General features: G+C 32.3%; 1 protein-coding gene across 1 annotated transcript in view; it reads left to right on the top strand.

Moving 5' to 3' along the window:
* The window catches only part of Fas2 (neural cell adhesion molecule fasciclin 2), a 46,628-nt gene that overhangs the window by 5,732 nt on the left and 14,482 nt on the right, over window positions 1-26,414 (top strand). The window contains exons 7-13 of the mRNA XM_085949261.1: window positions 247-390; window positions 837-1,003; window positions 1,274-1,543; window positions 2,140-2,332; window positions 7,454-7,725; window positions 8,458-8,611; window positions 12,639-12,831. Of these exons, the coding sequence (XP_085805387.1) occupies window positions 247-390; window positions 837-1,003; window positions 1,274-1,543; window positions 2,140-2,332; window positions 7,454-7,725; window positions 8,458-8,611; window positions 12,639-12,831 (1,393 nt within the window). The remainder of the gene's footprint in view (window positions 1-246; window positions 391-836; window positions 1,004-1,273; window positions 1,544-2,139; window positions 2,333-7,453; window positions 7,726-8,457; window positions 8,612-12,638; window positions 12,832-26,414) is intronic.

Here is a 26,414-nt window from a genome sequence, read left to right as displayed (position 1 = left end):
TAACAATAGGCCATGAAACCCAAACCTAACCTAAAAGTAAAACAATCAAATAATAAACAACAAAATTTTCAAAATATGACAAATGTATTATGACTTCACTGTGAGTTGAACCCGGAGGATGATAAGTCAGTACCCTACATACTCAATGTATATTGTGTTGCGGAGAAAAAATTGCAGAGCTCCATCTCAATGTGCTCTGCCCCACATTACAAAACATCACCGTAAGAATGTTTGTTTTGATTTTAGAACTTGGGCACAGCAGATCGTTTCACAGTGAACCAGCACACTGGAGTTCTAACTATGAATAAGGTGGATCAATCCGACATTGGGCCATTCGCGTGCACGGCCAAAAATGCTGCTGGCACCGCTGAAGTCGTGGTTGATGTCCAGGTGAACTATATCCTCTATTTATTGCCTCAATATTTTCTCCAGAGAACTGCTAATCGGTCGATTTTATGCAGTGGAGTGCCCTTTGTACCACCCCACTCTGCAGTTCAAAAGTCTATCCATATTTTTAAAATACTATTTAAAATAACACACTGAAGTTTGCCATATAATTTTAGTGAATGTTTTCTAGTATGGTAAAAAATTTTATGACACCTAGGAACTGCTGTTCGACACACCAGTGTGTCACAACACAATATCAGAGAATATCTGCTATAGCGGCAATAGCAACTAATCAACAAACTAACACAAATTTTCATTATAATAATAATATAAAATGTGTGAATTGAATGAGTTCTTACTTCCTATGTCTCAAAGTACAAGACATAGTAAATCATAAAGGCAGTTTCTGGCTAATGTGAAATATTAATTGAATGAGTTTTTTATGATAGGTTTTGATGAAGCCAAAGATTTTCGAATTGCTCAATGTGACTTCACCCGTTAAGACGGAGACGAGGCTGATCTGCAAGGCTAACGGAAGACCGGCTCCATCGATCGCTTTCAGGAAATACAGAACTGAAAATTTTTTCATCTCGGGACCGCAGCGTGACGATAACAGGTGAATTATTAAACATAGTAATTTGATAGCATACAAAAATTAGGGTAAGTATTTATTATTATTATTTTCAAAGTGATTTTTCTAGAAAATAAAAATGACTTAAAAATGACTGAATGAATGTTTCCACCTCTACTCTCATGTCATATTAACTCTCAAGCCAAAAATGAATGTCAATAATTGACTATTTTAATATTTCATCTTCGGTTAGCCATAAAAGGGTTAATCTTACCGTATTGTCAATTAATATATGAAATGTTTACTCTCTTACAGAATTATCGTTGATGTACAAACCAATGTTGAAAAGGGAGAGAGCACTGGCACCCTCACATTTACCGAAACGATGCGTTCCGATGATGGCCTATACGAGTGCGTGGCCACTAATAAAGCGGAGAGCGCATACAAGAATGGCCATGTGACAGTGGAGTTCCCGCCAACGTTCGAGGCTTCCATCGACCAACCGCACGTGTGGAGCTGGGACCAGAAACCTGCCAACCTCACCTGTATCGCTGAGAGTATTCCTAACGCAACCATTGAATGGAGGTAAGATCCCTATATTACTACATTGAGTATTCTGGCAGCCAGGTCTGTCACAACCCTGTGTAAACCCTATGTAAACCCTGTGTAAACCAAACCATAGTTGATAATAGTCAAAAAATATTGTAAGTTACAATATTAAGTATAAATTATGGCTTGTTTTAGGTGGGGTTTGATTAAATTTTAAAAACCAACCAACACTATCTCCAAATTTAAGTCTTAATTCAATCAAAACAAGCTGACAAAGTTTAGTGTACACTATTTATGTCTGATCTTAACAGCCTACCTCCACCCTTCGCCACTGCTTAATATTGACATAAACATAATATCTTACTTTCAAAAGAAACATAATTACAATGTATTTTGTTGTATTCATAAAATGTTTGTTATGGAAACATGTTAGTGTCTCGAAATATTGAGATTTTTGTGTTTTACTTGTGTATTATGACACATTATTTATTTAAGTATATGTTATTTTTTGAATTGGATTCGGTGATTGGCTGCTTTTTACATTAACGTACATTAACTTGATATATTGCCCTATCAATTATTAGAGTTATTACATAAATCTTTCTTTTCTTAAAATCGTGTTTGGTTTCCAGACTGAGGGATAGGCCGCTTATCGAAGAGCGTAACATGCGCATCGTTGGAAAAGGACCGTCAAGTACTTTGATGATCATCCCGGTTGACCAAAGGTACTACACTATGTACAAGTGTGTCGCCACAAACAAATTGGGTATTGACGAACATGAAATCCAACTGCGACTCGCTTCTATACCCCCTCAAGTTTCACATGTAAGTATATTACAGTTTTATTATAAAATTATATTATATTCAACTGTAGAAAGGTAAAAGGGCATAACATAATACATAATGTAATAGGTTTTATTACATAATAACGTTGTACATGACTAAATATACATTGTGTCAAAAGGATGTAAGCTGCAAATGCCAATTTATTATCTAAATTTTAAAAAAGTGATGTGGGAAAAACGACTTAACCATAATTTTTAATTAAAAACAAACAAATCGCCTGGAATAGATAATCTACAGAGTGAATTAATAAAATGTGGGGGGGAAAGCCTGCTCAAACATTTGCATAGCCTAATCCACCAAGTATGGACTTGAGATGCCAAAGAAGAACGAAGATGCCAGAGGAGTGGAAGGATGGGCTGATTTGTCCCCTGCACAAGAAAGGAAACCAACTACAGAGGGGTGACACTCCTTAACTCTGCATATAAACTGTTGTCGATTCTGACATTCCAGCGACTGGAACCCATTGTAGAAAGAATACTCGGGCACTACCAAGGAGGCTTTCCAGGAGGGAGATCATGTGTTACTCAAAAATCCACTCTAAGGCAGATTCTAGAAAAGACCACTGAATTCAATATTAATACGTATTACCTGTTCATCGATTTTAACCCGGCCGGCGCCGATGTCACACACCTTGTACAAATCGGCCAAATTCGCAATGCGCATGTGTATAAATCGATGTCACCGCGTCCATATTTATCATACGGGACTGATTTTTTCACGTAAATTTGGCCTGATTTGTCCTTCTCCTGCCACCTATGACATATTTTAAAAGCATTGGTTCTAAATATAAAATAATCACCAAAGTTTCGAACCAATTCGTACGGCCAAGTTTTGCCGGTCGACAGAAATCAGTTTGAACTGCGCGCCGCGACTGCGCAGTATACGACAGACTTTCAACCGAGCGGGCCATCGGGCCATTGCGCGGGATTGTATTTATCGCATACAAGTTGAATATTTACCGCAATCGTTGATAAATACTTTTTTTGCTGTCTGGTGTACTTATCACATTAAAACTGGCATGATTAACTATTGAACGTATGATTTTATTTTACCGCGATTTTTAAAATACTTTTTGTACTGTCTACCGTGTCCCATTTTAGTGAATGTGAAAATTAATACTGATATCAATAACTATTGTGTGTGACTTTAATGGTTTCTGTGATTTGGCGTTCCCTAATACTGTAGTTAAACATTTTAAAAACATTTCATAGTTTTATAGTGCGTAAATATGGAGGAAGAAAATGTGCGTACTAATGAGGAATTGGACTCAGATTATGATATGTCGGAAGAGGAATTGGAACAGCATGAGACTGATCATGACGTCGACGATACGGACTCTGACGAGCCAATTGAATTTTTGCGGTCGTGGAGAACTGGCCCGTATATTCCAATAGTTCACGAATTCAATGATTGTCGATCTGGCGTGACATCGAACGACTTGAACGAATCCTCTCCCGAATGTCTTTTCTTTGAACATTTTTTGAATAAAAATATAATGTCGGAAATAGTGAACCAAACGAATACATTTTTTAACCATTCGTACAGTGCGGGAGACCTTGGACCGAAATCGCGATCACACAATTGGACAGACACGTCAGTGCCGGAGTTGTATACATTTTTTGCCGTATCAATGCTGATGACTCGAAATAAGCACACGTCGATAGAGGAACATTGGAGTACCGATCCTTACCTGCATGCAGACATTTTTGGGAAAATAATGGCTAGAAATCGATACCAACTTATTTTACAAATGCTTCATTTTTCTGATCCTAGTGTGACCGCCTCAAATGATAGACTAGCTAAAATTAGATTACTGTTAGAACACACAAGAACAATTTTTAGGGAAACGATGATACCGTATCAGAATCTTTGCATAGATGAGAGCATAATCGTGTTTAAGGGTAGATTCATTTTTAAACAATTCATTCCTTCCAAAAGACATCGATTTGGAATAAAAATGTTTGTGATGTGTGACGTAATGACAGGATATATTATTGACTTTATAATTTATTGTGGGGAAGGGACTGACATACAAGACAATGAAAATCTCGGTATTTCCGGTGCGGTAGTGACAACGCTAATGAAAGACTACATCGGGAAAGGTCACACCTTATGGTGTGATAACTGGTATTCGAGTCCGGCGCTTTTTAAATACCTTCACTCTCACAAAACGAATGCTTGCGGTACAGTGAGAAAAAATCGTAAAGATATGCCAGAGTTCAGCAAACTGAAAAAGGGAGATACCGAGTCTAAGTACAATAGTCCACTTTTGGCTCTGAAATGGCACGATAGGAGGGATGTTCACATGCTATCCACCCTCCACGATGCATCATTTGGACCAACGGGAAAAGTGAACTATAGAACTGGCGAAAACATCGAAAAACCAAAATGTGTTATAGATTATAACAAAAATATGGGTACGGTAGATAAGTCCGACATGATGCTTAGCAACTTGTCGTGTATGAGAAAGTCGATCAAGTGGTATAAAAAGGTCGCATTCCACATGATCGACTTATATTTATTAAATGCTTTTTATTTATATAAATTTATTAAATGTGACAAAAAAACATTGGGCGATTTTCAACTCTGTGTAATAAAACAATTAGTGAACAAATATTGTGTGAGAATTTCAAATGCACCCCTGCCCAAGCCGACAGCGTCAACTAGCGATAATCCCGTACGATTATTGCCCAAAAGTGCAACGGGACATTTGCCAGAATACATTTTACCGACACAAAATACCGATAAGCCTAGAAGGAGATGTTTCGTATGCGGGAATTCTAAAAAAAATCCGAAAAAAACAAAACTCTCTCGCTATATGTGCCCAACGTGTGATGTTGCGTTATGTCTGTCACCTTGCTTTAAAATATATCACACGTCAAAAGAATTTTAAAATAGGTTTATTATTGTATTTGTTTTTTTTTTAATATCTGAGTTCGTGTTAATTTATCAATAATATTCAATAAGTTAAGTGTTTGTGTAGTTTAAATATATTAAAAGGGTCCCCTTTATATTTGTTTACGACTCAACCCGAAGACATTAATATGTGATTTATCGATATGCACTTGAAAATTAGTAACACTTCAATTCGTGGGAACGTAATGCACAAGTGTCGAAATAGTACACACCGCGCAGAGCTCTAACTATTGGCTACAAAATGGCGTCTTACGGTGAGTTCTTTCAAATTTGGATAGCATTCGTTTGTTCGAGTGTTTCTGATATTATAACTGATTTATTACGGTTTTTTAGTGTGTCGAAATTATTTTAATGGTTTTGGGTTCTCGACTGGAGCTGTGACATATTTTTTATTGCTTTTTTTAGTATAGAACAAAGACGATAATGAAATTCATGCGTAGTTATGGTGCGTCATACGATTTTTGAGGCAGGTGCCGGGTTAAGGCAGCTTATGATAGCATTAATCGAAACTGGTTATACGAAGCAATGTGAGAATTTGAAATTCCGACGAAAATAATTAAACTTGTAGAGATGACAATGACACCAGTACAATACAGCGGCAATATCCAAGCCATTTATATCACTGAAGGGCCTCAGGCAAGGTGACGCTCTGACATGCCTTCTTTTCAATATTGCGCTAAAAAAGGCGATACGTGATGCAAAGATTGATGCCCGTGGCAGCGGCATGATATTTACTAAGCCTGTGCAGCTGCTGGCGTATGCCGATGATATCGACATCATTGCCATATCAGAATTGGCGCTGAAAAAGGAATTCACGGCATTAGATGCCTGCCAAAAGAATGGGCTTACAAATAAACGAGGCAAAAACTAAATACATGCCTGTCTATGTCACCACGAGAAGGCGCACCAAAGTTAGATATTGGTACATACAAGTTTGATACGGTTGACAGTTTCATATACCTTGGTTCTTTTGTAACTCGACATAATGATGTTACAGAAGAAATGAACAAGATAATCATGTCTGCGAATAAATGCTACTTTGGACTGTTAAGACATTTTAAGTCCCGCATACTATCTCGCCAAACTAAAAGCACTCTTTACAAGACACTTGTAAAGCCAGTGCTCACCTATGCATCAGAAACCTGGACATTAACTCTGAAATGAACGAGCCCTGAACATTTTTGAAAGAAAAATTCTCCGCCGTATATATGGACCGATCAGGGACGGCACCAATTGGAGGAGAAGATATAATGTTGAGCTCTACGGGCTGTATGAAGATTGCAGCGCAGTTCAATCGATTAAGATTGGGAGACTGCGATGGTTAGGTTATGTGCATCGTATGAATGACAATGAACCGGCAAAGAGAGTGGTGACCAGCAATCCAATAGGGTGTAAAAGAAGAGGCAGGCCAAAGATTCGCTGGTTGGATGGAGCTGCCAGTGACTGCCGTATTCTTGAGGTACCGAATTGGAAAGCGACCACACTGGATAGGGACAGGTGGAGGAAGCTGTAGGAGGAGGCCAAGACCCACACCGAGTTGTCGCGCCCCTGATGATGATGATGATCATTTTTTTTAACTCAATAATTTAATAAGATTAGGGATATAAAAACCAAATCATTAGTTATCACTTCAAGGGTATGTCTATTTTGTATTTTAACTTTGACCGAAAACCATAACAAAAACGTTTTTGTGCCTCCTGTTAAAATTTGATATCGTGAGGATTACACCTTTTTTCCTTTTCACAGTCGATGCTCAATATATGGCTTATCGCTATACAGGGGATCCTCATTATCGTTATCCAAGTCGTTTTAGCTCAGTCATCAAGTGTCTCTTTCAATCCCACACTCCTACGTTATTTCTCTCTTACTCACATGTCTTTTACTTTTCTAAATGTGTCCCAATTAAACCCATTTACTAAGTAATTTTAGTCCCCCTTTTAAAAGCTTAAGCGAATTCATTTTAAGAGGTTTTTTTTCCGGTTCCAATTACCCTCGGATAACGAGGACCCCCTATAATAGCCTTTTTTAAATTATGGCGCGTATGTCATATAGGACGTATTGTCAGAAAGATTATTTAATTTTCTTTTGAGATAAGATAGAACTGGAATGATGATAATATATATTATTTCTTTCGTCTATTTGGCCATGCTCTCTTTAATGCATTAATGCACTTGTTCATTGCAGGTGAGCCTGAGAGGAGTGACGGCTACGACAGCGTCATTCACCATCACCAGCCCCGGCAGCGACGGCATCCCGCTGCGAGCCTTCATCGTGCGCTACAAGGAGTCCAGGAACTATGACTGGAACCTATCCAAGAACAAGACGTGGAGTATTGACTCGCCGTACATCGTTGAAAATCTTCTCCCCATGTTCACTTACAACTTCCAATTCGCCGCCATCAATGACGTAGGCATCGGGCCATTCGGTGCACCCCAGGAACACACCATGCCTAAAATGTGAGAAACCTTCATTGCAGAATTAATTATTCCTGTAATGTAATTATCTGTTTAACTTCTTCACCACGGAGTATTTAATTACCACATTTAAATAACATGCTAATTATATCTAATGGCCCCCTAATGAAAAAGTAAATTGCAAAAAAAGAGGCCGTCGAAAATTACAATACTTTGTCATTTTAATTAATCATTTATTTTGTAAATCATTTGAGTTTTTAAACATTTTACTTTTGCTGGGTTTTCGAATTTCTAAATCATATTATAGGTCTGTTACCGAAAGTTGAGGCGATCCACAGATACGAAAGATGTGTGTATTGGTGTATTTCTAAGGCAACGGGCATTGCGCAATGTCTACGAGAAATAGCCGTTTGTCTTGCTTACGCCTACTTATTGCGCTTATACCGAAAAGAGGACAACATGCGTATACGTTGATCGTTTAGAATATTCCAGACTCTGTCACAGACTGTCCTTTTATTGATTATATTGATGGATCTTTTGTTTCTGAGAGGGTGTGTAAAAGTCGATTTAAAAATTTGAAACACCTGTTTGTAAGCAATGCGTCTGTGTGAGTATTGTCGTCGCCTCAACTCTGATTGTGAGTTCTATACCTACATACATATTGTTTGAAATTACACATGGAATATGTATGTATTTTTGTCAGATTTCGGACTATACCTCATACGTATAATTATGTTCATAATATTATTACGGTATATGTTTTGTCTTCTACAGTTCGTACCCCGCACCCCCTCTCTTGCTGCTAGGTGGTAGCACGAGTGAAACAGGCGCCGTGCAATCGTCGTACGCAGACCACTATGAGCTGAGATGGAAGATTCCTGCTGATAACGGAGAGCCAATCGACGTCTACAAAATAGATTATTGTCCAGTAAGTTCATTTCATTATTTTTTTATAAAACTATTGATGTTAAATATAATTAAATACATAAGTACAGCTTTTTGCAATCCCTGGATGAGCGAAAGTGCCTACGTGTAAAGGCCGCTAATATCAAATAAATTATGCACTTTGTCGTGATGAATAGTATAGTCTTATGTATTTCAACATTTATCCAAAAGTCCTTAAATTCCAAGAGAAAGACAGTCTAAATTCCAGTGGCGAAGGGTGGAGGTAGGCTGTTAAGATTCGCTATAAATAGTGCACACTAAAAATTTTTAGTTATATGTATTTGTTTTTATTAAACTAAGACTACAATTTACAGATGGTGTTAGTTGGTTTTTAAAAATCAATTAAACCATGCCTAAACGAAACCATAATAGTTTTGGTCTAATTTGGGCAATACGACAAAATTGTACACACTTTTTCATTCATAGATATTTGTTTTTGTTGGATTACAAATACATATTACACATATTGTTGGTTATTTTTTTTAATTCATTAAGCCCTGGCTAAACCAAACTATAATAAATAAAAAATATTATTCTATTTATAGAATATTCAAAGTTATGTATGATTTAATTGCATAATTTTAGATATTTTATAGATAGACATGTATTTTTTGACTATTATCTATTATGGCTTGGTTTCTCAGGGTTTAATTGAATTTTAAAAACTAACCAACACTATCTGTAAATTGCAGTCTTATTTCAATGAAAACAAATATGTATGTCTGAAAAAGTTTAATGTGCACTGTTTATGGCGAATCTTAACAGCCTACCTCCACCCTTCGCCACTGCTAAATTCTATTGTCTGTGAATATCGTCTGATTTGTTTAATATTCAGCTTAAACATGTCTCAATTTGATGTTAAACATAGGCGTGTATTTTTGAAGTAAGTATTAATAGACAATTTTGAAAAGTTTTTAAATATAAAGTGGTAGAATTTTTAATCATTGGTAAGTATTTATTTCGAAGTGTCAGAATAAGGATGCCAGTTTTAATGTGGAGGGTAAAATAATGTTTGTGCAAGTAATAATATTAAAAAATCGGTTGTAAAACTAAATAATCATTATTTAAATTATGTGTGTTGTCAGTAGATAAAACATATATCCAGTATTATTATGATAATTTGACAAGTAAACAATTTTATATGGAACGCATAGCAATTTAGGGTTACCATCCTCGCGCGTAAAGGATATTTGTCTATGCTCGTACGCCAAATTCATGAATATTTGGTACAAATAACCATTATTGTGATTATTAAAAGAACGCCAACTAAGAAATAATCGAACGTGCAGCAAAAAGAGCTATAATTTTATGAGCACATCACACAGAGGATAGAAGATAACCTCAATTCCGATAACTTTAAACCCAAAATATAATAATTTAGTGATATTTGACGGTTTATAAATATTATGGAAATTAAAAATATACCTATTAAACTATTATTATGTAATTGAAATAACCCATTTCATAAATTAATTCTATTGAAACGATTATGAATAATTTGTCTTCAATTGAAATTATGTGCAAAATAACTAAGTAGCTTAAAGTTAAGTGATAGTTAATGGACTATTTCAACATTTATCCAATATACTTACTTAAATATTTTTAAAGAAAGTAATTATGAAAAAATAGGGGAAGAGCTACAATTATTGGCCAGTTAAGGATTTTTTCAACTTTGTTAATTTTTTGTGGACAGATATCATTAGGAAGGTGAAATAAAAAAATATTGTGTGTTAAATTGTTTATTTATTTATAATAATCAATTATCAGAACATTTAAAAAAAAATATTTTACATCTTAAAAAAAATAATCAAAAAAAAAGGCAGAAATCTACAATTATTGGCCACTTTTTTCAATTATTGGCCACCAAAAGATGCAATTATTGGCCACCCCGAAATTGCTGTAATAACATTATTTAAACAAAAATTAAAAAATAGTTTATGTAATATTATGATCACACTCACACACACACACACACATCATTATTAAGTTTTCAATCAAGTGCCTAATGCAACTTTATCGTCATTTTATTAGACATACGTAACATATTACTTAAAAATACAAAGAACACGTTCACATTGAGTTACAGTGAGATAGGCATATTTAATTAAATACGCAGAGCTTGTTGAAAATTGATTTCAAAAATTCAAAAGAAATCTAATACCTAGCTAATAGAAATAACAAACATCTTGACGTAGCATAAAGGATAAATGAGAATCATTCGAGTTTCAGTTGAGGATTTTTGCGGAAGGAATTTTAGTTTTGAATTTTAGTGTGCTTCTTGGTATTTCAAATCTTCTTGTTACTGAACGCAAAGACTCTTCACTATGGTCTTTCATATACTCTATTGCTTCTTTAATTCTTCAGTTCTTGACTATATTTCATTCGTTTATTTTGATGCATTTTTATTCTGGAACAATCAAGAAAAAAGTTTCTATTATCGGCCATCAAAGCTACAATTATGGGCCAGGTGGCCAATATTTATCTACGAATGTCGGAGAAATATAATAAAAACAAAGATGATTAATAATACTCTTAAAACACTATTTACCTAACAAAAATAAATGTAATACTTTACTAATTAGTCACATATTCTATTATTAGCAAGGCCGGCCGATAAAGGAAAATCGACGTATTTTGGAATCAGTTATTGGCCACCATCATAATATACCTACCCACATATTTTTTCCAAAATATATGTCTAATGATGTATACATAAATCAAATACATAGATACTTGTCAATTGGATTAGCATTTTGTATGATATTAAATGTTTAACATACCTCTTAACAGAAGTCATATCCTTGTACAATTTACAACAAATCGCACTTATTTCACGGTTTCGCTCGAACTGTCAGATACAAATGCGGTTTTGAGGTTGTTTTATAATGCTAAAAGTAACAATTATCTGTTTTACCAACGAAGGAATAATTGACGAGATTTTTTAATAACTTAACAGATGGCAATGTTGATTTAATATCTTAAAAAACTAGATTTTATCTGCAAGTGGCCAATAATTGAAGCTGGCCCATAATAGTAGCTCTTACCCAAAAATGTTATATTGTGAAATACCTATTATTCATTCAACCAAATTTTTCATACATTTTGAATGAGATTAAAATACCTAATATGATTGATCGAACTAATAAATCGATAATCGAATGAGTTTATGTGATATTAGTATTAATTCAAATAAAATAGCTACCTACTTTCTGGTTTGCATGTCGATTATAAAACAATTACGTATATTAGTATAAATCTTTTAGATAACGAACCTATTAATGTCGAGACAATTGAGACATACCTATTACCTATTCCATATATCAAAATTACGGATATCGATAAATTATACTAAATAATTTTATTTACAAAATACAAGGAATGTTCATTGATCGACAATGGCTAGGCATCTTTTGCTGTGGGGAAAATATTGATATATTTTTATAAAATTTACAATAACAGTCACACCGTTCACCGTTGATATGACAAGCCAAGCGACCGTTCAAGTTGCCATGTATTTTTTTTTGTAAACAACTGAAGTCTGCCTTATTCTTTATTTTTATGTCAAAAATAACCTATAATAGACAAGTCTGGTGTACCTACCTACCTACCTGTCTTCTTATTTTTTTAAATGTTAAAAATATATTATAATACACACTAGGTATACAACATAATCCTATAATGGAGCATGTATTTTCAATGGTCATTAGCCCAGTGTAGATACCTACTGAAAACAGTTTCTAATAAACATTAATAATTGATTACAAACTAATTCTGTTGTAAATAAAAAATTGTATATAAACATTAATAACATATTATGTTTCAATTGTAAGCCCATAAAATACCAAGTTAAAGACCAATGAAATCACAATTTTCTTTTTTTTCCTTTTTAACAAATAGGTTAATGACTCATGGTATATGTATGCTGTCCATAACTTACAGGACTATTATTTTATAGTTACAGCATTAGCATTTATAGATAATGGATGACTGTTATATCTTTTAATTTGCAGGTTAATAAAGTGAATGGAGAATGGACAGAGATTTCGAAAAGCGACTGTGTAGAGCAAGAGTTGAAAGCGTACGAGAACACGGCCTTCGAAATGAACAGCCTCGTCCCGGACACCTATTACCGCATCCGGTTGGAAGCCCACAACCGAATCGGCTACTCTCCGCCCGGAGAAATATTCATGAAAACTGCCCGAGGTGAGTCCTTAGAGAGTCAGACGGAAGAGATCAAAAAAGCCGGCTTTTACAATGTCATGTATTACAGCCATGCTTCTGTAAACGGGGCCCAAACCGTCGCCCGATTCAGTAGACTTGTGCTTGGAATTTCGTTGTTTTGTTGGTTGTGCTGTGCAGGTTAGGGAAAACATTTTAATTTTTCACCTCGTTAAGTTGTCTGACTGGATATCAAAAGTGTTTTGTGACGTGTGAGTGTCAATTTAAGAATAATTAATTATTAATCTCATCTTTGTCTTAATGTCCGTATGAATTTATACTTTTATAATCTCGTTTTTAAGAATCCACCGAGAGAATGTTTATTTTTATGATTTTATAATTTCTTTTCATTTTTACGAAATAAATTTTATTTTACAAGACAATCATTATTTTCATTACCCATTTATTTCTTTATTTATTTATTTATTCCTTTTTTGTTTTTGAGCATTATAAAGCAACACTTGAATAAAACAATTTATTTGCAAAATTATTAATGACAAATGGTTTTTCGATGGGTAGGGATTTTTTATCAATGTAATTATCTTAATTATTTGTTTTAAAAGTAGTATTAACATTATTTTGTTTTTAATTTATTGTTTCCTTTCATAATACGTAGTTAAACGCTTCTTTAAATAACAGTTTTATGGTTGTGGATAGCATGAAGTTAACGTCATTAATTATTTTCTCCTCTATTCTTTTGGAATGGGTGTAGGTTTATTTGTTACCTCTAAATGATATTTTTTTTCAGCAAAATTTCGGTGTTTCAACCTTTTCCTATACTTAGTATTCATTATTTATTTTGTATTTTTTTCCCAAATATTCTTCAGAATTATACATAGACAGAAAACAATCGATCCCTTATATTCCATGGCTTTTTAGGACAACCCTTTTACAAGTAAATCGTCCTCGTATATCAAAAACAGAAGTATTCTACCAATTTAGTGCTTTATCATCTCCACACTTATCACGATTTTTTTACAGTTCATCCTTTAAGAGGGGGATAAACCCATTAATTGTGGTGGTAGTTTATCATATTTATATATTGAGGTATTATAATTGTTGCAATAAGATAGCCGTCTAAATTGTCAAAACTTTATATCACATTCTAAAAGGTAACACAGCCTAGAGAGGGGCTGTTAAAACATAGCACTTTTTGACAGTTTAGACGGTTAATATATTGTAACAATTATCACTACATAAATATGATAAACTACCGTCGATAGCTGCCTTCTGTATAGATAGCTTCGCAGATTCAAGTTAAGCAATTATCCAATATTAGTGATTACGAAGACTTCTATAGTATTATAAAATCTGTCAAATTCAATAAATATTTCCGACTCTAAAAGGAGGAACTAGGTACTCATTCTTATAATTCATATTAATTTTCAAAACTTAATATCTTCAATGTAAGATTGAATGCAGTTTATAATTTCTGTGTTTTGTTACTATAGCTTTTTGCAAAACGTTCGTATTTAGAAATCCAAACATAAATATTATAATAATATGTTCATTAGCCAATCAAAGATGGAAAATTTATCAGCGTGGAATTTGAATTTAAATTCTATTTGGTTTAAGTTTTGTATTTTTAAATTGTTTTTTGTGAAGTTTCGCCTTTCGGCATATTTTCAGACACTATGAGCACTCATCAATGACAAACGTACAACAGGTGCAAGACGCAAGATATAGTTACTTACTATTAATACCTATACTAAATTAGATATTGAATAAACACACGCATTTTTATTCATAAGTAACATTTAATTTAACCAACACTGCCCGTGCCTGGATATTTTTTTTTACATATCGACTGCTTAATCATCAAACTGGCTAACTCCAGTTCAGGAAGGAGAAAAAAAAATATTTTTACAAATAAGCTACACTATGAATTAATACACTAATTTAGCTTCCCTTTTATATATATAAAAAAAATATATAAAGACCGGGGTTGCTTCATTTATGATATTGGAAATTTGGCCCTGCAGTTGGCTGTTTTGTGTGAAGAACGATAACGCATTAATTCATAGGCTTAGGAGTTTGAAATTCTGTGTGAGCATAGAAAATATGCTTTATAACAGATTATCATCAAAATCTCATTTTTGGTGAAAAGGGCAGTTAGCTGGTTTGCAGATTAAGTAGTCAATATGTTTATTAAGCATATAAGTAATTATAACCTATGTCAGTTGTTTGTTTACCTTTGATGAGCGTGCATAATGCTTGAAGATGCCAAAAGCCGAAACCGAAGTTGGAAAAAAAAACAGTTTTAATGGAAAATTACAAAACTTAAATCAAACAGTTTAAATGTTGTAATGTTTATATTACAATGTGTACCTACCTAAATAATATCTAATAAATTGTTTTGAAATAAAGTTACGTACTACACCAGTGTTGCCATCTTTTTCTATGCTGATTATTGTACAGAGGCGTAAAAATTATAGTATTTCTGAAAAATATATAGTGCAGGAACATTTTTCATCTTGAATCCTTTAAAATTATAGTATTGTACTATAATTATTAGTACGGTTAGCATCACTGTACTACACACTTTAAATTCATTTTAGCACACCTGTACATATTTGTATGTTTTTAAACTTATGAATATTTTATTTTATATATTACAACTTTTTCATCGTTCATAACTAAAACTAGTTTTGAATAAAGAATGTTATTCCATCTCTGATAACAATACTACTTTAATGACAGCTGACCCCACATATATATTTATAATATATATAATATTTTTATTATAAGCATATAAAAAAGCCTCAATCTTTTAATATATTACCATTATTATTTTCCTGCTTCCCTCTGTATTTATGTATCTATCTCTTTTGTAAAATATATATAAACGTCTTCCTATTCAGGTGGTTACTATGGAGGTGCAACCATAACGAGGACGGCATCTACATTGGTGGTGGGAATCATTATCAACAATTTACGATATCTTAAGAATAACATTATCTACACAACGGTTTAATAAATTCTACTGTGCTGTCGTAATGTAGATAAAAAAATAACTCTCATTGAAAACATATTGTGTTCATAACTCAATGGGTATGCTTCCAAAATTCTCGATAGGTTTATTCAAATGTATAAAGAATCATCGATAAATCATTCATCAACTCGGCTGAAGTTTTTAAATATTGTCGTATTCTGATATTATGATTTTTCCAAATACAGAAATATTGTTTTATACAGTTTTTTTAAGATATATCAATTTTCAAATACTGATAAATCCACAATTGAATATTTTTGTGAAGTTTTCGCATTTCAAGCAAAAGTGGTTGATTTTAACGTTTCTTTTTTTAGCTAGATCAATATGCCCATTTTTTTCAACCTTTTATTGTAGTAAACACAAGCAAAATACAATTCGCCACATCAACAGCAAAAAATCGACAAATGATAATTCTTAACCCAATGCTTACGGGCCGCACAAAATTGTGTTTTTGCTAATTGCTTTTCAAATGCAAATTAACACGTTAATTACAAAATTAATTAAAAGGGCCCGTAAGCATTGGGTTAATACAAACGAACAAAGGATGAGTCGAATCAATGCCTCATGAGTTACTAAATTCCACACAGAAACATTGGAGTTCCCATACAGAGTGGTACAAAAATCAATCTTCTTTTGGCTCTCCTGAATAATAACGATTTTAGACTTACTGCCTTCTTCCTTTTGCACACAGAATTGATATTTGTACCTAATCGTTAAGTTTTTGAGTATATTCTTTTTTTGCTTTTCATAGATTTAGAAAGTTTTTTACATATTGTGTGAATACACATAGAATAATTCTGTGTGTGAAAGGAAGAAGGCGTTAAGTCTTAAATTGCTACTTTTCAGGACAGCCAAAAGAAGATTAATTTTTAGACCACTTTGTATGGGAACTCCAATATTTCTGTATGGATTTTAGTAGTTCAGAGGTGTTTATTTGACTTATCCTTTTGACTCTTCCTTTCTCCGACAGACTTAGCAGATGTATTTTTTATTAAATTTTGACTAAACGTGGATTTTTCAGTTTATGAAAGTAGATGTCTCATTCATATACATATCCGAGGATGGAAATGGAGTGCGTATCTTTCTCGTAGTTACAAAAGCCACCACTTTCCAATTCGCTCACTAAGCCTTCTGTATGGATATATGTATACAAGTCGTTGGCATAATAATACAACTTGGTATATTTGACCATCTAATAATTTTAAACACTAATTTCCTTCCTAAATGAAATTTAAAATAAACGCATATATATTATATATTTTGGTTGTTGTAAGTTTTTACAATATTATAATTGTTAATTATATTATTTTTTTTACAGAATTTCAGAATTACAGATTTCATATTATATAATATCTACAGAATATAATAGGCTAATTCCATGAATGCAAAAAAATCATATTCTTAATATTCGTGTTCATGGACATCCAAGCAGTATTGCATATTTATTTCAATTCTAAATCCACTTAAGCGGTCGTCTATATATGACGTCATGCCCAATAAACGGGTGGAGAGGGTCTTGAGTTTTTAAAGTATAAACCAAAAATATTAATTTATTTAAAATGGACATTTGCCAAAACATTGCCTGTAGATTTAGCAGATATTAAAAATAGATTTTTTTTAGTTAGCAAATGTGCAAAGCTTTCGTAATGAATAATTAATCAATGTAAAATAATTGCAAAAAACAATTCGACGTTGTTTATACTAGAGGAGGAATGTTGTCAACTGATTAGTATCTTCGTATCAATCGTAAACTACATTCATTGTTTTTTAAATTAATACTACTTGTATAATTCAGATATAAATTACTAAAAATAGTAAAAATTATTGTTATTCATTAATCATTATTAGATGTCTAAAAAGCAATGGCGAGCCTGAAATAAATTCTAAGTATTGTTATAAGATTTCTATCGAAAAAATATCCAACGTATTTCAACGTTTATATTAAATAAATGTCATTTCGTAAAATATAATATTATTATTATGATACAGAATATTAAACCGTGGCAACTTTTATTGAAATGAATGATTTGGTAATATTTTTGGACTTTCACAACAATGACAACCAAATGTCAAAAGTTGTCGTTAATTAAATATTTCTTTACGAAACTTTTCATTTCAATATTTAAGTTTACGAATATAGATTAGTCGTAATTAATAAGTGTGGAAAATTCACCGTTTCGATGTTAAATAATCATCATTGGCTATGAATAATTTTAATAACGAATCGTAACCCAATTATTAGTAGCTCTGTATTCCTAAGTATTAAAGATAATTATAGGGAATACTTAAAAATTTGATGAAACAATTCTGAATATTTAATATTGATAAAAAATATGTACATATTTATATTATCATCGACATGCATAAAAATGTATTAAGTATGTAATTATTTTTAATTTTGCTGATTAAGTTTGAGTGTAATAATTGCTAGTGACATCTAGTGACAGATTTACAGGACATCAAGAAGAAAATATCTTTAACACAATATTACAATAATTACTTATTCAATGACATAATAACAGGGGCGCGGGGTGGAGGTAGATTCAACATAAATAGTGCATATTAAACTTTGTCGGTCATACATATTTGTTTTCATTGAGCTAAGAATACAATTTGCAGATGGTGCTGGTTAGTTCTTAAAATTCAATTAAACACTGCCTAAATCAAACTGTAAAGTTTAGGTATGCTATGAGCGAATACTTTGCAGTCATACATATTTGTTTTCGTTGAATTAAGAATACGTAATAATATGGTGTTGGATGGTTTTTCAAATTCAGCCGTACTTAAACCAAACCATAATCGATAAAAAATATTCTTAACTATAAAATATCTAAAATTATGTACGTTTTAATTACATAATTTTACATATCGTCACCGTTTTAGCAAAACCATCTATGTGTCACTTTTATCAAAAATGTCTTTTAAATACCAACTCATTCCTTATTTTTTTCTCTATAGGCCAGTAAAATGATCTATGTGTTGGGTAAACTCGCTCCGAAGTTATTTCAAAAAATAAAAAACAGCTATGTGTAAGGTTCAAAAACCACGGTTCACAAAAACAACTATGTGTATATTATAGTAACATATATATGGTATTTCGATATCGAGAGTGTAATGTTTTTTTACAGTCTGGCTACACATAGTTTGTTTCTATGTTATATGCTATGCATTATGGTCTTGCACGACGGTTTGAAAGATGCTTTCCCAAAAAGAGAGACAGGAAATATTCAATAATTTCTGGAAGATGCCTACATGGTCAATAGGGTATAAGCGAGAATTAATTTAAAAGTTGTATAAACAACTACAAACGTCTCGATGGCAGTGGCCAATTGAAAGCAACAATGACAGGTAATAAGAATCTGACTGAAGATAAATAATTGGTAGTGCAACCAAAAATCAAAACGGAGAGATTTGTGGAAAAATGTTACATTATGGTTGGATCTAATTCCAAAGTTCCCAGCCATTATTGCAGAGAAAATACCTCCAGGGTGTATGTGGAATCGTGTTTCCGATCCAAAATACAAATGCATGATGAATATAAAAAATGGTCTCTGGAAAATGGTCATAAAGCAGCAGAATATACTCCAGTATATTTACCATCAAAAAATCAGTATCCACCAACCACGTAAAGATCAGTGTGCCATCACTGCCATCTGCTGTAGTTATAAAATGAAGAATGTTTCAGAAATGGAATACAATAGCCACATTATTAAAAAAAAAAAAAAGATGCAAGAAGACCAAAAATGAAATGAAGGAGAGTACCAGAAGTATTACTGGACGGTTAGTAATCACAATGGATCTCCAAAGTGTGTTGCTATATCCAAAACACAGGCACAAATGTATTATAAACAAAAGCTGCAACTACACAATTTCACCATATACATTCTTCATAATGTATCTTCTAATGAATTTGTCTCATCTCATCGAAAGCAGGACAATACAATGAAATAATTCTAATATCGGATGGGTGTGGATATCAAAACCGAAATAAATTATTCGCTACTGCTCTAAGTTATATCTTTAGAGAGAAAAAACATCGAGATTCAACAGCTTTTTCTTGAAAAAGGCCACACCATGATAGAGGCCGATAGTGCACAAACCACCTAAGAAAAGTATTTTAAGCCTCCAATATATTCACCATCTGATTATATAGCACGTATGCGGCTAGCAAGACCAAAACAACCTTATAAAATTAATGTCATTGATTTTTAATTTTTAAGAATTATGGATAAGATTAAATCTGGATTAAGTTCAATCAGACCAGGAAAACGAATCGGAGATCCTGTTGTATATGATATTAAAATGTTACAGTATCTACCAGATGGAACAATCTTTTACAAACTCAACTTTATCAGTGCAACCGTTTGACTGCCTTTGTAATATATATAATGAATCATTGCCAATATCGCAGTCGAAATACATACATCTTCAGGAATTAAAAAGTGTAATAGAGAAAAATCACCACTATTTCTACGATAACCTAACATTTAAACCTGCTAATAGAAAGTAAACGAACTTATAAATATAATATCATCTCACTATTGCATTAATAATTAATAAAATGATATTGCAATTTATCACTAACGCACTATGTATATTTCAACTATTATTTATGTAAGTAACAGTTTTTCATGAGTTTATTATTATTCACATTTTGATGAATAAATTAAACTATGTGTATTTACAAAACGGTCAAAACAACTTATGTGACATCACAAACTGTATTTTTATTATTTTTGTATTAAAAATAAAAGATTTTTGTAAACAAAATAATAATCTTAGACCATTTTCTGATTATAATAAAGCATTTTTCATAATTTTAATGTTTAAATGTAACATTATTTTTTTATTCAGTTTTATCCTTCTCCTGCACAATTTGAGAAAGTGCACATAGATGGTTTTGCTAAAACGGTGACGATATTTTATAAGTAAATGAATATTTTTTGACTCTTATCTATTATGATTTTGATTAGGCAGGGTTTAATTGAATTTTTAAAACTTACAAACACTATCTACATAATATTGTAGTCTAAGTTCAATGAAAACAAATACGTTTGTCTGACAAAGTTTAGTGTGCACTTTGTTTATGTCGTATCTTAACAGCATACCTCCCTCCGCCCTTGCCACTGCATAATACTAATACATATTTCTATAGAAAACATAGATTTTTTTCTTTTTATCAGTATAATATGAGTATACTGAATCACCATTCGATTTTAACTTATAAAGACACAATTTTTTTAAATTGATGTTTTTTTATATTAATTATAAAATACATTAAATCTGTGAAGTAATAAATGAACAACTCTTTTGTTTATGCATTTATAATAATATTTTGACCACATTCTGTCATTCTTCTTTACACTTTATGTTACGACTACTAATTTTGTATTATTAATAGCCAATTTATTATATATAGGTACATAGTTACTGCAATTTGTTTCTTATTACATATTATTCAAATTAACACAAAAATAACTTGTTTGTAAATAAATTTTGTTGGTAGCTTTTGGTGGTAATGGGTATTTTATATTTTATGACATTAGAGTGGAAAATGATTATTGAGGCACTTTAATTGTTGAAACATAATTCAATTTCCTTTACAAAACTATTTAGCAGTAATTGATACATCGAATTTTTTGATCTATAAAATTCTTTTATTTTAATATTAAATCTTTTGCGTGTGTTATTCAAAAAATATTTTTTCATGAGGTGGAAGTTCTTGCATTTCTTTCTTCTTCTTCTTTGCTCAAGCCTGCTCCTCCATATGGACACCACACGGCTTCTCCAAGAATCTCTTGTCGTCGCTCGGCACTCGTTCGTTTGTTTATTGAGGGAATAGATGTGCACAAGGCTAATTTTGCATATCTTTTATCCTTGCTAATATGATAGAAAATATTCTCTTTCTCGTTCAATTGCATTGCAATTTTAACAAAAAAAAATACAACATTGAACGTACGCAAATCCATTTATTAACAATATAGTACTTAACATTCTTTTAAAATATCGGGTATACTTTATAAAATTAATACATTTTTTTTAATAACTACATAACACCAATATTCAATTTGTTTATTGGTTATTTCAAATATTTAAGCTAAATTAAAAACTGGCCCCAAAACCCCAACTGGCCATATAAAAATAATTTCAGTTGCCATAATAGAATTTGTTATTCCGTTACCAAGACGATCAGTTTATCTATTTTCTCATGTCAGATAAATTCTAGAAACGTTACGTACTTATATTACCTTTTCCCTTCAATATTTTTACTAGTTTTTCAGTTGTTTCATATTAATGCTTTTACATTTCAAATATATACGTTTAGTTGTCATTAATATTTAGGTACTTAACCATAATTACTTTTATTATTTGGAAAATGTTATAAAAAATACATTACGTTGTAACATTCTTCTTTACCCTCTGTCAATTGTTGCCATGTACTTGATAACCTCATCGATCTATCTGGCTCTTGGACGCAGTTTGCATATTTTAATATATCTTGAGCACCAATGTAAAATGTGATTTTCCCAACGATGACCTGCTTAACGATTTAGCCAGCCTATCTTTACTTCAATGTCTTTACAAATAAATTGGATTGGTGTCATTTGTTTGAGCTATTAGTCATTTATATTTATTTTTGATACATGCGCTTTATACCCAGCATGCATCTTTCCATACAGTGTTATAATGTAACTTCGTCGATCCAGCGGGTTTTATAGCAGCTCTGCGGTCGTTTATGGCCCCTTTGTCCCCTCTATCACATCGCATACCGTCAGCTTCCTTATATATTGGCTTATATTATTGTGGTATTTTTGTGTTATTCATAACGTAAGGTTCTCCATACTACGTTATGCTTCTCGCTCTTTTTGGATTTTTCTTACAGAAAGGGTCCACGTTTAACATGCATACGTGAGCACTGGTAGCACACAACGGTTAATACTGTGCTTTAGGTATAGCGGGAGGTCACTTTAGATGATACTATTCAGACGCAAAAATGTTCTCCATGACAGTTTTGGTCTGCAGCAATCTTGTCAAACATAAGTACCGACAATCGATAATATAGGTGTCAAAGAATAATTTATTAATTTATTAATTAATTGAACTAAGACCGAGAATCCCAAAAGTCTACTTAAAAATTTACTTCATTGGTACCAATAAGTTGTGTCAGCTTCATCAATATTGGTGCTGTAGTTTTTTGGGTTTAAAGGAACAGGCAGTCAAAAAAAATTCAATATTTTGTCTAATGGATTTAAGTTTTGTACTATTCCATTTGAGTCATTTTTGCGACTACATAAACCGCTATTTTTCTTTTATCACGATAGATCATCGCCTTGTGGATACTCCTTACTTGATCATCTCTTCTTCTTCTTCTTTCACCCTGTCACGTCCCAACATTGGGGCATAGGGCAAGCACAAGTTGGCGCCACTTCCCTCGGTCCATCGCCAACTCCTGTGCCTCCCGCCATGTCAGACCTGCAGCACGTAGGTCGCTTTTGTAGCATCGCTGCAGGGTGAGGGAGGGCCGGCCACGGCGACGGAACCCTTGAGGCTGTGCCACAAGGGTACGAAGTGCCGCACTCTTTGGCGGCATCCGGAATACATGTCCCAGCCACGTGAATCGTCTCTTCGTGATAACTTCAATCACCGAAGGCTGTTGTGTCTGCTCACGAACTCGGATATTTGTAACGCGGTCGTACCAATGTACCCCTAAGATTCTGCGGAGACATCGATTCTCAAAGCTCAAAAGCCGTGACTCTTGAAGCTTAGTAAGATGCCATGTCATCTCTAGACCTTAACAAAACGGAACTGTCGTAAAAATAGTATGATATCTTAAAATCTTTTTATATCATCTGTGTCTAATAATTACGTTAAAATATTAATACTATCGACTGAAGGTACTTGATGGAATTTGAATTTAAATTCTAATGGATTTAAGTTTTGTACTATTCCATTTGTGTGGTTTTTGCGGTTGTAAAATGTAATTATATGAACTAAATGCTCTCAATTAACAAACTATGATTGGCTGAAATTTTAAGCTACTTAGACAGGGAACAGTCAATGTATTGGCTTGTTGGAAATATGTATTACAATAATATACTCTATTCTGATTCAGCCATCAGCTGATGATGCATTGATTCATACGTATTTTCATGAAGTAGAATTTAAATTGGTGCAGCTTAATCTACTTGAATGCATAGTGTCCTCACCTAACAAATTCTCTTTGAAAGTTTGTACAATTCAAATTGCATCATTTGGGGGAGTGCCTTTATATTTTTGACTCTGTTTATTTTGAATATAGTGCATGTGTAGTAGCATTAGTAATTGGTGGCTAGAAATGAGAAATACTAATTCGCTCACATTCTAATGAGCACAATGTTTTTTTTTTCAAAATTTATGCCTAGGTACCCAATTATTCAATATGTCAATATAATATAATACCTCCACCATTAAAAATTCTTTCAAATAATATGTGGTTTTATGTTAGTAATACCACGTAAAGAGTTTTTCTCTCTTATTTGATGGAATATTCTGCTTTAATATACAAATTTATATTGAGTGCCTATGAGTCTATCAATAAATATAATATGTCTGAGTTATATTTAATATATTTCCAATATCTACCACATTGTGTGTTTATACACGTAAGCAACAATTCGGCATATTTATCTATTTCATTACTGATTATGTGGCATCCACGATAGCCGAATAGTAATGTATACACTTGAATTGAAGTCGAGGTCGATTGTTTCTTGTCATAGTTTGAATCCAATTGATCTAATAAGTTATGCAAGTGGCTAACGTTTCTCGTAAAATAAAATGTTATGAAACCTCTTCATGATGTCGACAAGATCCACACTGAATTGTAGAGCCAATTGAAAAAAAAATTGGTAATATTTTGATGTTATTCTTCATGAAATTGATTGAAAACCTTATTTGCTCATACATTGGCTATAAATATGCCAAAATTGATTGAATGTGCAGTTAGCAGATATTGAAAATATAACATTTATATTATTATGACAGATATGTGTAGTTGGCAGATATTGAAAATATACCATTCATATTGTGACAGATATAATATGGAACATATTATTTTATTTTTATCGGCTAATCGACTCCAATTTATTTATTTTTTACAATGGCCTATTTACGACACAAATGCCACCAAATGTATTCAAAGTACATAAATGTATCAATTATAAATAAAAATTGACAATAAGCATGTTAGATAGGCGTTTATACATTAAAGTCATCGGCATATGTTTTAACTAAGATACATTAAATTGTTATATATATGTAATTATTAATATATCGTGAGTAAATTCGCTCGAAACTGCACTGTTTAGAAAACGTAAACGAATTAAGGATTTATCAATAGTTTAAATAAATAACATAGTAAAAAAAATCGCTTCGAAAGCATTGATATTAATTATTTCTCACTGTATAATATAATATTTTTTTTATATATATATATTTTATTCAAATGTAAATATAGAGTTACTTCATTAAAAAAAAATTATTTGTTAAAACGTATAATAAAATTAATATTAAAACACGTTATTCAATATTATTGTCACTTAGTGTTTATTACATTGATATATTTAGTAATGGACCACTGTCTATTAATCAAATTAATACAACAATTATAATATCATGTCGCTTGAGTGTGTTTTATATAGATATATAATGTATTATGTATTACATACATCGGTTAGTATCGACTTGAATACAATATAATATTATTAAGAATCACTTTAATGTTCTTATCGATCATATGAATTGAATCGAATCAAATATGGAACTATCCATCTTTCAACTTTCTGCACGCATGTTTAGGTTAAGGTTATTTTGTAAATGTGAAAAATATTATAAAACTAATACAAGTGCACTGGTAACAAACTTGAGTAAATCAACATCAAAGTTAAATATATTTCTTTACCTAAGTTTTATAATGTCTTCAATTTCAAATGAGGACGAGTCGAGGCAAAACATACTAATGACGTTTTATACACCATATCTATGAAATATACTTCAATACGGATATAAAATACTTACCTGAAGCAGTTACTTATTTTAATTCTCAGTACCTCAATGAACCATTAAACACAACGTTTTTGTTTCACAGATCCAAATATTGAACGATGGATATTTCTTCTTTTGATTCTATACGACTCGTATAATAGTATCACTGTTGTAATCATATCTTTAAGATTTTATAAAACTGTTTGTCTTTAATATTAAAATTGAATGTCCTTTACAAGTAATTACTTAAAAATATATATTTATTGTATCTACGGTTATTTTATTTGATTTTTTCAACAGCAATCAAGTTCATTTTATACCTTGTCCTTAAACTGATATTCATAAACATTATGCCGGGTCCACACTGGCAACATGTCACCGGCAACCTCGTATCATACTTATCGTAAAATTTAATGAGGTTGCCGGCGACATGTTGCCAGTGTGCACCCGTCATTAGAATGAATCAATTTACGTATTCATCCATGTAATATCTACTTAATATTAGATAGCTTTATTTTATAATTCCTCAAATTCAATGTTATTTTTTTAATGT

The sequence above is a fragment of the Rhyacophila brunnea genome, unplaced genomic scaffold (assembly GCF_057557595.1).
Source record: "Rhyacophila brunnea isolate RB1 unplaced genomic scaffold, BYU_Rbru_1.0 scaffold_21, whole genome shotgun sequence".
NCBI lineage: Eukaryota > Metazoa > Arthropoda > Insecta > Trichoptera > Rhyacophilidae > Rhyacophila > Rhyacophila brunnea.
Note: the sequence above shows the minus strand (reverse complement) of the source record. Positions and strands in the feature narration are given on the sequence as shown.